At 37.8% G+C, this 13,693-nt stretch overlaps 1 protein-coding gene across 4 annotated transcripts; it reads left to right on the top strand.

Annotated features, from left to right (window-relative positions):
* The first annotated feature begins 5,537 nt into the window (after nt 1-5,537).
* LOC113357174 lies at nt 5,538-11,499 on the top strand. 4 transcript variants are annotated; one of them, XM_026600478.1, is made up of 4 exons: nt 5,538-5,713; nt 5,845-5,921; nt 7,304-10,502; nt 11,481-11,499. In XM_026600478.1, the coding sequence occupies exon 3, from the start codon at nt 7,422-7,424 to the stop codon at nt 10,500-10,502; it is 3,081 nt and encodes a 1,026-aa protein (XP_026456263.1). In that variant the 5' UTR covers nt 5,538-5,713; nt 5,845-5,921; nt 7,304-7,421; the 3' UTR covers nt 11,481-11,499. The 4 variants fall into 4 exon arrangements, with proteins under 4 accessions (XP_026456263.1, XP_026456262.1, XP_026456261.1 ...); XM_026600477.1 differs by lacking the exon at nt 11,481-11,499 and adding an exon at nt 11,323-11,433; XM_026600476.1 differs by lacking the exon at nt 11,481-11,499 and adding an exon at nt 10,897-11,132.
* Nucleotides 11,500-13,693: the final 2,194 nt, after the last annotated feature.

Raw genomic sequence — 13,693 nt, 5'->3', positions numbered from 1 at the left:
TGCTGGAATGGAAGGCGGTGGAGCATGGGGGTGTTTCAGTTGGAGTTCATACAATGTGTCAGGCGTGGGAGGGGCTATACCATCTGAAGAGAGTATGCGGATGGCTGCAGTATAATGTCCACAACTTTATTTCTTCCTGCAACCCTCCACATTGGAATTCTTCTTCTTCTTCTTGCTGGGTTGTCGTTGTTTGTCACTTCGGCTGGAAGAAGTCGATATAACTTATTATTATTGTTATTATTATTATTATGATGAAAAGGGGCCGTGAAGGCTTTTATTAACAAGAAGAAATATACTGAAGTTTACAATTATTATTATTATTATGTCATGAAGTCTGCTGGTTTAAGAGGGGTGCTCCTATCAGATGTAAGACCCAATGAAGCTTCTTTTCTTGCCTCTACTCCTGCTTTATAACATAATTCAACAAATAGGTCTCGCACCATGTCATGACGGTATTTTAAACCCACCTCACTTGCACAATGGATAGCGTGGTCACCAAACCAATCCATAACACGTTTACAGCATGAACAAGTGTTATCTTCGGAAAATAGAGGTATTCCCAAACGATACTGAAGTACCGAACGGAATTGCCGTGACTCTAAGGTCTGATTAAGCCGTGACCCTAAGGTCTGTTTTATTATTATTATTATTATAAAACACAGAAGATTCAATACACAGCGGTAGTAGGCAGCCGGGCTACAATCTGGGCGCCTACGCCTTTTTGAATAATAATACCTAGTCTATGAAATAAAAAATTACCAAATTTAAAATTTGCATCATTGTTGGCTAGGCAGTTTCTTAATCTCTTGAGAAGCAAAACTAAGTCTTCTCCCAACTCTCGTAGGGTAGAAAAGGCTAGGGCTTTGAACCCATAGCCAAGGGCAGCACATGTATCCAAATATTTTTTACATTTGCGACTCACAGCGGCATTGATTGCATGGCCCGGGGTAAAACTACGGGTTCTGGCAATGGTGAATGGCGAGACTCCCGTGACGTCAAAGCATACATCTTCGCCATCTTCCCAGTTGTGGACGAAAATGTCTGCCGGTTTATCCGTAGAGCGCAATCTTAGGGAGACTTCTTTCCTTGCCGGGCAGTTTAAGATATTTTTTTATATTATTATTATTATTATTAATTAATAATAATAATATTATAATAAGATAAAGGAATTTACACAGAAATGGTTGGAAGCCGAACAACATGTTGTGCCCCGACGCCTTTCTGGATAGCCAACCCTACCCTTTGAAAAAGAGAACTACCTAATTTTCTATTAGAATCGTAACTAGCTATGCAATTCGTCAACCTCTTCAAGAAGACAATAAAATCATCACCCAACTCACCCAATGCAGTAAAAGCTAAAACGCTAAATCCATAACCGTGTGTGGTACAAGGCTTTATTATTATTTATTTTTTTAAGAAGGCGCCAACAAGGCTTTTATAAAGAAAAAGGATTTTTATTTTACACCGGTCTGGTTGGTCCAAATATTTGATATGCTTGCGATTGATAGCTGCAGAGATAGCCCTTCCCGGTATGAAACTCCAAAGACCATCTCTAGAAAAAGGTGAAACGCCAGTGACATCAAAGCAAGTGTCGCGACCGGTCTCCCAATTATATACCATAATATTTGCTGGTTTAAGTTTTTTTCCATCAACAATAAAGCCCAAAGAAACCTTCTTTCTAGCTACAACTATAGCTTAACTTTGAGGCATATGTCCATGGCTACGTCATGCACTAAGTCGTGTCGAAATTTGAGGCATACTTCATTGGCACAGTGAATGGCATGGTCCCCAAAAGTATCAATATTGCAACCACAACAAGGGCACACATAATCGTCAGGGAAGAGGGGCACACCTAGCCAGTACTGAAGAACATCTTTGAAATGGCGCGGCCTAAGAATTTGGTTAAGCCCATGGATTGTAATTGCCTTCAAAAAGTCCATAGCATGTGCCAATTTATTGCTCTGCCAGAGAACAACATCTCTAATTGTTAATGCAAACTTAGTGGGTATTATTATTATAATTATATTGATCTTGAATCAAATGGATGTGTTGGTTTTTTATTACTAGTAATGTTGGATTGCATATTTACAAGGAGCTAATTACATCTGTTTGTGATTTTGTTTTCTCTAAGAAACAACAATAGGTTAGTACTGTTTGTTCATATACACCAAACTATAACACTTTATATCTCCATATATGGATCTTCACCCTCTTAAAATTTAGTTTTTATACTTGAAGTAGCCAGTCATCTTTGGTTACTCTTATTTCTTTAACACTGTGAATTTCATTTGTATAAAATTGTGTACTTGTTGACTGTTAACGTGTACATAGTTGTACAAATGTTGGTTGTTAATGTGTACATAGTTGTACACCTTCTGATTATTCATGTGTACGTCGTTTTACACATGTTGATTTTAATGTCTACATAATCATACACATGTTGATTAATGGTAAAAAACTGTACTATACCATGTACACCTTCTCCAGCACCCCTGATCCCATCACAATAATTGTTGAAGAGAAGCTTAATATGGTACTGGAAAAGCATTACCACATTCTTTTAGTCTCTTTGTTAAACTTGCTTTCCAAATAAAATGAATAACCAGTACTTTAAAAATAACGGTAAAACAGGTGTGCAGTCAACAACTTCTTACGCTCTTTGTTATACATTTTCTCTAAATTCTCCTACTTGTAGAGTGAGTCCTAACCGCATTAACATCAAACGACTTAGTTAACGCATCTGTCATGTATTGCAAAAGGGTCCTAATGAAAGCTTTACTAGTCCGATTTGAGTAATTTAACCACATGTTCTAGAGGTCATCTATAAAACATATATGTTTTTTTTTACTATTGTGCACGTAGTTGTACACATGCTAATTCTTAATGTCACATAATTATACACATGTAGATTGTTAATGTGTAAATGCTTGTACACGTGTTGATTGTTCATGTGTATGTAGTCGTACACCTGTTGATCGTTAATGCGTACATAATGGTAGATAACTATATTATACCCAGATGCACCTTTGACATTGTATTTTATTTGGTTTTATGCCTCTAATTAGGGACTCACAAGCTCAAAATGGTAGAGTACCCAAGCCCGTCACAAGGTTTCCGGAGGTTGATGGCTCAAATCCATCTGAGTTTCCATGTTATGTTTATACAATTGGGTAGGTGTGCATATACTAGTGCACCTGCGTAAATTCCATGAAATAGATTTGTTTGAAGGTGAATATGGTTGATGTATTCCATGTTTTGTGTGGGTATACATATTTGTGCACCAATGTGTTTTCCATGAAAAATAGGTCGGCGTGTGGGTATGAATGGTCGATTTTATGCATTTTTGTAAGGGTGTATATATTGGTGTACATGTGCAGTTCCCATGAAAAAGTAGGTATGTGTGTGGTCATAAATAACCGATTTTATGCATGTTTGGAGGGGTGTGCATATTGGTGCACCCATATAATTCCCATGAAAAAGAAGGTTAGGTTGAGGTTATGAATGATCGATTTTATCCATGTTTTGTAGGGGTGTACATATTGATGCACCAGTGTATTTGGGAAACGTTACCCTCAGTATGAGAAGCATTACCCTCCAAATTGATTTCAGAAACATCTAGGTTTGGATGCTTGGATTGATAAATGGGGTTTTCATACGAGATTGGGAGTTGATGACCAGAAAAGAAATTTTCTTTCGATATTAAGGGGTGAGTGTCTGACTCATCTTGTTTGGATCGCTTAAATCTTCTTGGATCCTCTTCAACATCTACAAATACATTTGGCCGAACACTGGTAGTAAGCCCAATACCATTTCTTTCATCAATTCCAACTATTTGATTACCGAGAGTTTCCTCCATTCCTTCTAACATATGCTTATGCTCTTCATAATATCGATTTCATTCTTCAGTTTTCATTTCCACGAGTCCATGTTGTTTTGCATACTCCTCACAATGTGCAACATCATGCTGAATAACAAAATATTCGGGGCAAATCTTTCTCGGATGTTTCTCATAATGATAAATCATCGCGCTATCTTGTAATGCTTTCGTAAGTAACCAAGTACCTCTCTTCAGAGGTTGTGTAATATCGACTTCTATATCAGCCTTAAACAACTTCCTAACTTTAGGCCTTGCATTTTCTGGACCATCCTCCTTTTTCTTTCCAATCTCTCCACACATTTTGTCAATCATTTTATCAACAATATGCTCTAATTTTAGATCTTGAAACTGCACACAAAAAAACTTCATGGGTGAAATCATACTTTGAAACATCTTTTGTAGAATCATACTCTCGAAGAACCATTAGATAACCCATAAAATTTCATGGAGCTTCTTTCAAAACCTCATCCGCATCACCATCTTTAACAAACTTAAAAACAAATAATTTTGTCCCTATTGTTTTCATGTCCCACTTCTTATACATTCTCCGGAACACAATAATATATTTCTTGATTTTTTTTGAGATCCAGTTGATTATTCTCAATTATTTTCTCAATAAGGTTGTTACTCCATTTAGTTGTTGCTAACTGATTTCTTCAACAATGTTACGAGTTCTACTAATTGGCGTAGGAAATTCCTGCTGATGGTTGTTCCTTGCATTTTTTTTAGTAATGGTATCAAGTTGTGGTATAGAACTTGAAGCTATGAGGATTGCAGTATGCTTGTGATCAACCTTCTGCCGATGCTTTGTAACAAGAGACTTTATAGGTAATAGGGTTTCAGAGATATAACCAGGAAAATAACAAGTTATATTATTTACTAAATAGTCACTTGCATGTCTTTTACGAGTTAATGGACTTGAATATTTAGATAGTCTTTCCCTAAAAAATATGACCAAATCTTTGAAGAGATATACGAAATCCCGGCCAAAGATAAGGCTTTGATTTTGGAGGAAGAGATTCAAAATTTTGAAATTCCACAAATTGTTTTACGTAAATTCATATGCCTTCATGATTTCTTGAAGGCATATGAATTTTTGAGATCAGTATCAACAATTTAGCTGTAGGGATAATGTATTAATGTGCACATATGTACCGCACGTGACTGGGTTTCTAACTGTAATGAGCGACTGTTACTATTTGTCAGCCTTGGCCACTTTTTGGGTCATATCACATACAATAATGATACATTGATCGGGAGAATCCAGCGCAGATTCTCTCGCGACTCACACTAAATATCCGGGGTCTCCTGTTTTCTCCCTGTAGATCCCCGGGGCTCCTCTTTTATGTGAGACGCGTGAGAATCCGCGGTGGATTCTCCCGGTCAACAACGTGGCATTATTGTACCACATATGACAAACACGTGAACAAAATACACGTGTATGTTTTCCCTGAATTTACGTTAATCCTGAACCGTTAGATGTGATATCTCACGCACAATCTCGAAAACGAAAAAAGAATATATCCTGTATAATCCTTACGTACATTCTTTTCAATGTTTGTTTGTGCGGACAAAGGACTATCTAACGGCCAATAGAATAAGATGCTGTAAAGGTTAAACACAACAACAGAAGAGAGAGGGAGGAATAAATAAGAAAACCGGAAAAACGGAAGAAGAAGGAGAAGAAGATCGAAGAAGAAAGAAATAAAGAAACGTTTTATTCAGACAAAACTTTGACCTATTTTACTTCTGTTTTAAGGATAAGAAGAAAGAAAAAGGTTGTTTTCTTCTTCTTCTTCAGTTCTGACAAAGACGAACAAGTTAGGGTTTAATGAGGTAAAAAATCAAATTGAAACTGTGTTTTTTTGGGGTATTAATTATATTTTCCGTTTTAATTTAATTACAAAAATTAGAAATGTAATCTCAATAGCTGTTTGTATTAATTCATTTTCGATTCTCTTTTGCAGATATTTTTGAATTTCTCACCTACTATTCTGCTGCTTCTATCTCATCTCAAACTTCCCCTTTCGACTAGGGTTTCTCTGTAAGTATTTCAATTCTAGGGTTTTCGGTTTTTAATTCTGTGAGTTCTTGAGCTTATTTTGGTTCTGATATTAATTTATGAAATTGATTGATTGTTTGTTTGCCCGTTTACAATCAGTTCATTTCTTCAACCAGTTTGTTTGTGATTCAGATGTTTCTTCATTTATAAATATTCATCATCTTTATTTGAATCCTTATTGTCTTCTTCATGAGCTAAAATTTTCTTTTCTTACTAACAGAATTCAGAAATTCATGATTTCTTAATTGCCATTCCAAAGTCTGTGTTACCAGGTCCGTTTGTTTGTGTTTTTAAAAATTTGCTTGGAGTTTTCTTCTTGTGGTGAATTTTGAAATTTAGCCATTTCATTCTTTTGTTTGTTTTAATTATATTTTGTGATTAGACTTGCCTGATATTTGTATTATACGGTATCTGGAAATATATACTTGTGGGATCAACGTGTAAATTCATTGTGAGTCTATCTCTATAGGGACTTTGATAAACTAGGAATTCAACTAGCTTTGGGTTACCAGATCTGGTTGGTTCTTTTTGTGTTTTCTTATTAGGATCTAGGTTGTCATTATTGTATAATAAACTGTACTATCCAGCCTTAGCTTCTTGTTTACCTGGAAATTTGTTTTTTTGGTAAGTTCTATTGTGAGAAATATGTATCGAGTCTTGTTTAGATACAAACTCATGATTGGCTGTCTTGCTTCCTCTAGTTAGTATAGGCTACATAATTTTTTGTTTTGCTTCATAAGAAAGGTAAGCTCATTGATCTGTATCATATCCTTCTAATTTTTCATGCAGAAGAGGAGGCGTCTTAATGTTAAACACCCTCCCACAATGAATTTAATTATATAAGGCAAAAGATCTACCATAGCCCTATCATTAGCTGTGAGGTCCTTTCCGCTAAGTGCATACTAGTTCTGTTATAGATCTTTACTTTTAAGTGATGCTGTGCGTCCACTCTTTTCACTGTGCACTTTTTCTTACCACTGGAGACTAAAGTATATGACTTCACATACCCCTCTTTGCTTCTATACCTTACTCTTATGACTACACCTAGAATATTGTTAGAATATTTGTGGTTAGATATTAAAAGTATGAAATGGTTTACTTGGAATTTGTTTATTATGACAAAATTCACATTGGTTAGAGATGGAACAAAATTTTGTTGAAATGAATATCTGGGTCATTGTGTGTTGTGTACATATCTTGTGACTGGTATAGCTACCAGCACACATCTTTTCTTGTTTGAATCCGCTCATATTATTTTGTAATCTACATCTTTATGTTCCTCCTGGGATCATCATGTTCGTGTGTATGCATTAACTTCTAAGTCTTTTACCTGCTCCTTACACATAAATTGTTTTATGGTGCAGTGGAAAGCATGACTTGTCCCAAGTAGTTTAGCATTCTCGTTGCAAACAAAAGAGTAATTAGCATCTTTTGAAGGTTATTTCGGAGCATGGATGCACCGAGCTGGATTATACAGATAGTATGACGTTAGTAGCCTTTTTCACCCTTACTGATATGAAGGATGGGCTCTTGACCCCTGCTAAAATTGAAGAATGGATTGCCATTTTGAAGAACGAGAACTTATATGCGCCAAAGAACATGAGTGAAGCTGCTAGACAATGGTGTACTGCTGCCAGTACCTTGGCATCCACGGAGAATAAAGATAGTCTTGATCAATTTGTTCGGTTGGATGGATTGTTCCTACTAAACAAATGGCTTCGGCAAACATCCAACAGTAACGAGATAAGTGACGGCTCTGTTGAAGAATCAATCAGATTAATATTAGGAGCACTTATGAAGCTGCCTGTAGGTAGGGAAACTTGTGATACTTCTGGAATCAGGACAACAGTCAATAATCTCCTTGGGCATAAGTGCGCTAAGGTTCAAGAAATTGCAAAGAGTCTGTTTGATAGTTGGAACGGAGGTGGGAACGACAGCGAAGCATATCAGCAGAATGTTGTGAATGAAAACCAAATTTGTACAGAGGTAAAGGCAATACCCGCGGATAGTGGCTCGGTGGGTCATGGTCCACTCCGAGAAAATGCTGATGAAAAAAGTCACCTTGCTGCGAAACCAGTTGGTGGGGTGTTGCAACATACTGGCAGCTCAGGTAGTTTTCAGTCAGGAAGCCTTAAAGATGTCCAGGTTTCTGCTTCCAGTGAAATACCTACAACCATGACTTTGAAGAATGAGGATCTGAATGAAGGTGATGCTCAGTCTCGGTCAATTTTGCCCAGTCCTCCTCCAGCAACAAAATCTCCTGTGAAGGAATCCTCTTTGGACCAAGAAGCAGCGGTACCTGTTTCTAGTTCTCATTCTCAAGATCCAATAGAAAATAATTTTGAAGAAGAGTCCAAAGAGGCTCCAGCTCATGAGACGAAGACCATCACATGTGGCCTAGAAAAAACTGGTGAAGAGAAGCTGCATTTTGCTTCATCGACAACTGTTCCTGAACCTCGTATTTTCTCTAGTGATCCTCCTTCAAAGGCTTTACAATCTTCAGGGCCATCTGTCCTATGCCATGTTGATGCCAAAGACAAAGATCCCCTTCCAAAGAAGACTACCACAACTGCTGCTGAGAATGGTCCCAGTGCCTTGGCTTTCAACCCAAAAAGTGAGGTGCTTACTTCCGGGATCCTAAAACAGTTGAGTAGCAAAATGGAGATCAAGTCTACATCTCAGATGGATGGATATTCTAATGCATTAGCAAACTCACCTATTGATCGCTCTAACTTGAGGAAGCAAGAGAATCAAGAGACTACCAATTCGAGGAAGCAGTGTGCTAATGCAGTTAACCATGGGAAAGAGCTAACTGGTAAGTTAGTTTTGAAGGAGCAAGGTGGGAAGACTAGATCTTCAACAGCCTGTAATGTATCAAGTACTATTGGTAGTTCAAAACTCTCAAATATAGCCGATAAGAATAAATTGGATATGGAACTTGACTTTATGATTGATGATGCACTCGAAGTTGCTACCCAAGTTGCTAAAGAAGTTCGAAGACAAGTAGTGGATTACAGGGAACCAGTCTGCGGGTCCTCTTCTGACAACAATTCTGATGCTGGGGGAGTCTTCGAGCCAAAGAGCCCCGATTCAATAAATGGAGAGCTCCATTCAGTCACGGGACGATCTAGTGAAATGTCAACTGGCGAAAATCTCTCGGCTGGTTCAAATCAAGAGGATGATCATTCAACAAATTCGGAAAACATGGGCGAACCTAGAGATTCTGCCGCTGGCCAGGACTTACCTCAGGTCACTGCAGATGCTCACGTGCCAGAAGGGAAGACTGAGAAAAGCATGTGCGACTTTGATCTGAATGACGAGGTTTCTTCGGAGGAAGTAAATCATCAAAGAATTTCAAACTCTCCCCCAGCAAAGTTTGCTTCTCCCTCAAAACTAGTAAAATCCGATTTTACTGCAGAACCCCCTCTGTGTTTTGTCGAGGAACAAGGATCAAAAAGATCTGCTGCAGCAAGTGAGAAGACAGTCTCAGCTGAAGAGTGCAGCCCGAGTTTCAAGCAGAGACAGGATTTTCGAGGTATTGACTTGAATTTGATGGAAGGAGATAAAAGTGAAGCTGTTGGCTTGGTAGTTGAGAAACAAATCCCAGTCTCATCAGGCCTACCTTCTGGGGAATCTTGCGTAGATGTGAATTCAAGAAAAGTCGATAGATTGGAGTTGGACCTAAACCTCGATGGTGACAACGAGAACATGCCATCATCAGATTGGAGGACAGAGGGACGATTTGCTGGCAGTCATCTGGATTCCCGTCAGACCCTATTCACTTCTGCATCATCATCACTGAAGCAGGCTTCTTTGAAGAACATCGACTTGAATGAAGTTGATTTTGGTACATCTTCCTTCCAAAGAAAGAATTCTCATGGTGGGTTTCAGGTGGAGAAAGGTCCTATTATTTCTATCATGGGTACAAGGGTGGAGGTAAGGAGGAATGAGTTCCCTCCCCAGACTCTGTCTTTCCTCCCAAATGGACAGGCTACAGGTAGTTCCATGATGGATGTCAGTCTAAGAGGATTATCAGGGCCTGCAGTAGGGGCACAACCTGCTATCGCTTTTGCACCCTCCCCGTCTTTGATGTTTGATTATGGTGGGCTTACAATGGGGCATACTGTTCCTCCTTCCTTCTCTATGTATGGAGCAGCTGCCTCTGCACCTTATGCTGTAGATTATAGAGGAGCCCCTGTGGCACCAGAGCTGATGGGCTTCATGGAGGCTGGTCCGTCATCTTACTCCCGACCATATCTTATGAGCATGGGGAACCAATCATCTCCTCTTGATGGGGTTGGTCCCTCTACAAGGCCAGTACTTGACCTGAACTTTGGGCTGACATTAGCAGCACCAGTGGCAGATGGTGAGTTTAGGGAATCAGGTGGTGGGTTGAGGCAGCTTTTAAGTACTCCTGGGAATGGTTCTTTAGTGGAGCAGCAGCAGCAAATGAGGTTAAGTCTTCAGCCGCTGAGTTCAGGGCTTGGGTTGAAAAGGAGTGAACCAGATTCAGGGTGGGATGGGCACCCTGTCAATTTCAAGCATCAGTCACAGTGGCGCTAGGTTTGTTATTATCTGAATCTAAATCTGAATCTCATTTTTAAACTTATTTTTAGAAACCAAAGGTTTCTCTTGTTCTTCCTCCTTAGAGGAGGATCTATTGTTGAATTAGGAAGAAAAGAGAAATATAGATAGAAGGGGGTTGACATAGACAGATAGATAGATATACAGATAGATCACTGGTATATGGGCCTTTGGCTGCTTATTATAGGAAAGGACTTAGTCAGGACCCGGAGATGAATAGGATTGGCGGGATGATGGGATTCATGAAAATGATTGTGAGAAGAAAAACGAAGAAGAAAAACAGTTAGGTTTACATGTTATTTCCTTTGTAGTTGCAAGTGTTCTATACTTTCTGGTGCTTCCCAGTTTTGATTTTGCTCTGAATAACTGACAGAGAAAGGTATCTGCAACCAGAGAATGCTGAGGATTTGGTGTGTTTGTTGTATCTATAAATTTATTTTCTTCACTTCTCATAAAATTATCAAACAGGACATAAGAACTTGTATCTCAATTCTCCTTTATAGATTACGAGGGTCTAGACAGAGGAGAGGTCTTGGTTGTATATCTGGCAAAGTAACAATGATCAATATTGGGGCCTTAACTCTTGCATAATATTTCTTATTCCCTGTTCTTCTTCTTTCTTTCTTTCTTTCTTTTTTTTTAGCAGTAAATTATGTGGATCATAATAAACTAACTTAACTGTTTGTAAGTTGATAGAAGAGTTTGCAGAATACTCCTTCCTGTGGATTCATGGCTTAGACTCTGGCAACATTTAGTTATTCGCTAATGTTTCTGAATTTGACATAATTGTTTCATACAGTGTTATGAAATTCAGCATATTTGAATGAACTCCAGAGTACTTGAGGTTGATTACTGGATCATCAACAGGCAACAGTTTTTTTTATTTCTCTCGCCTGCGATTTTGTGGTGGTAGCCATCAAATTGAGTTATTCGACTGTTGGCTGGCATGCGGAGCAGGGATGGATATAATTGAGCAAGGCTGGGTTGGATCTTTGAAACTTAATGGGATTCTTAGGGTTTTCTGGGTTATGTAACTTATTATCTTCCCTTCTTCGTATTCCCTTAGGCTAAAGTCCTATGGGCTAAATTAGCAAAAAAAAAAAAAGTGTCGTAGTTCAAAAAAAAAGTGTGGCCTATTTGTTAGCATTAGTTCTCTCTCCTAGCAGTTGAACTAGCAGCAAGATTGAAGCGCTGAACCATTCAGCGCTCAAAAAGTGACCTTTACGCTGAATGGATCAGTGTTGGGAGATTAATTATCTTATCTAACGGTTGAGATTTAAAGCGTTGAATCTAGCTGCTAGATTAGCACTCCCAGTTGCCGACGTGGATTGCTATTCTAGCTGCTAATTTAGCACCCATTGGAATATAGGACTTAGCATTAGGCTATGTTCATATATTTTTTTTGGCCGGTCCCAATTTGGGTCATTTACCCAAGATGACAAAAACTTTAAGTTTTCAGTAGGGCCTAACTAATACTGACATTTTTAGGTGCGATCTCGAAAAAATTAGGGGCGACTTTTTATTCCCAACCCATAACCAAGGTTAAGGGATGTCCAAAAGATAGAAGAATACGTTAATGCCTTCCGTAATCAGAAGTTATTTTGTGTCCGATTGTTAATATTAAATCGGTAGTTAAGTAACACAAAGATACTACCGATTGATGCAAATTTGTGCTAAATGCGCATTTGGGGCTACTATTAATCGGAAGTTAACGATAAATTCATTTACAACCGATTATAGGCTCAATCAAAATTAAAAAAAAAAGGATTTTCGTAAAATCTCATTTTGGGGCTACTCTGTATTCGGTAGTTATATAAACTACTTTGACTACTGAATATGGTTGAATATTTGAAAAGAGAGCCATGTACAATCGGAAGTCAGGATTTTACCTCATCTACTACCGATTATAGGCTCAACCAAAATTAAAAAAATAGATGATTTGGCAAAATCACATTTTGGGGCAACTCTATATTCGGTAGTTATATGAACTACCTTGACTACCGATTATGGTAAGATACTTGCAAAGAGAGTCACTGTATAATCGGAAGTCAGGATAACTTCATTTACCACCGATTATAAGCTCAACCAAAATTCAAAAAATTTAGGATTTTTGCAAAATCACATTTTGGGGCAACTCTATATTCGTAGTTATATGAACTATCTTGACTACCAATTATGATAGGATTTCAGTAAAGAGATCTACTGTATAATCGAAGGTCAGGATAACTTCATAACTACCGATTATATGCTCAACCAAAATTCAAAAAATTGAGGATTTTTGCAAAATCACATTTTGGGGCAACTCTATATTCGGTAGTTATATAAACTACCTTGACTGCCGGTTATGGTAGGATATTTGCAAAGAGACTCACTGTATAATCGGAAGTCAGGATAACTTCATTTACTACCGATTATAGGCTCAACCAAAATTCAAAAATTTGAGGATTTTTGCAAAGTCACATTTTGGGGCAACTCTATATTCGGTAGTTTTATGAACTATCTTGACTGCCGATTATGATAGGATTTCGGTAAAGAGATCTATTGTATAATCGGAGGTCAGGATAACTTCATTTACTACCGACTATAGGCTCAACTAAAATTCAAAAAATTGAGAATTTTTGCAAAATCTTATTTTGGGGCTACTCTATATTCGGGAGTTAAATAAACTAAATTCACTACCGATTATGGTAACATTTTAGCCAAAGGTGTACTTTAATCGGGAGTCAAGATAGAAAAATTTACTACCGATTATAGGATAATCAAAATTCAAAAGATAGAGGATTTTATTTTGGGGATACTTTATATTCGGAAGTTGTATAAACTAAATTGACTCCTGATTGTAGATTAACTTCCCGATTGTGAAGTTATCTACCGATTGTAAAGGGTAGTTTGGCCATTAAAAAAAACGGGAGATAAGGGATGGCTACATTTTACGTTTGGGTGACATTTTTTGTCTTTTTGTGTCGCCCCTAATTCTTTCTGGGTCGCCCCTAAAAATGCCAGGCTAACTAATCATAATATTTTATAAGTATAAATTTATAATAGGCTTCTTTCATAAGGCGCCATTTTCAAATTGGAGATGTATAAAACATCCATCTACCCCTTTAAATATTAGTCGTTCAAATTTAACGGTTGAAACTAAGATTGCTAGATGGTGAGGTTTGCTATCT

Source organism: Papaver somniferum, chromosome 3 (genome assembly GCF_003573695.1).
Source record: "Papaver somniferum cultivar HN1 chromosome 3, ASM357369v1, whole genome shotgun sequence".
Lineage (NCBI taxonomy): Eukaryota > Viridiplantae > Streptophyta > Magnoliopsida > Ranunculales > Papaveraceae > Papaver > Papaver somniferum.
This window is presented reverse-complemented; position numbering and strand designations above follow the sequence as displayed.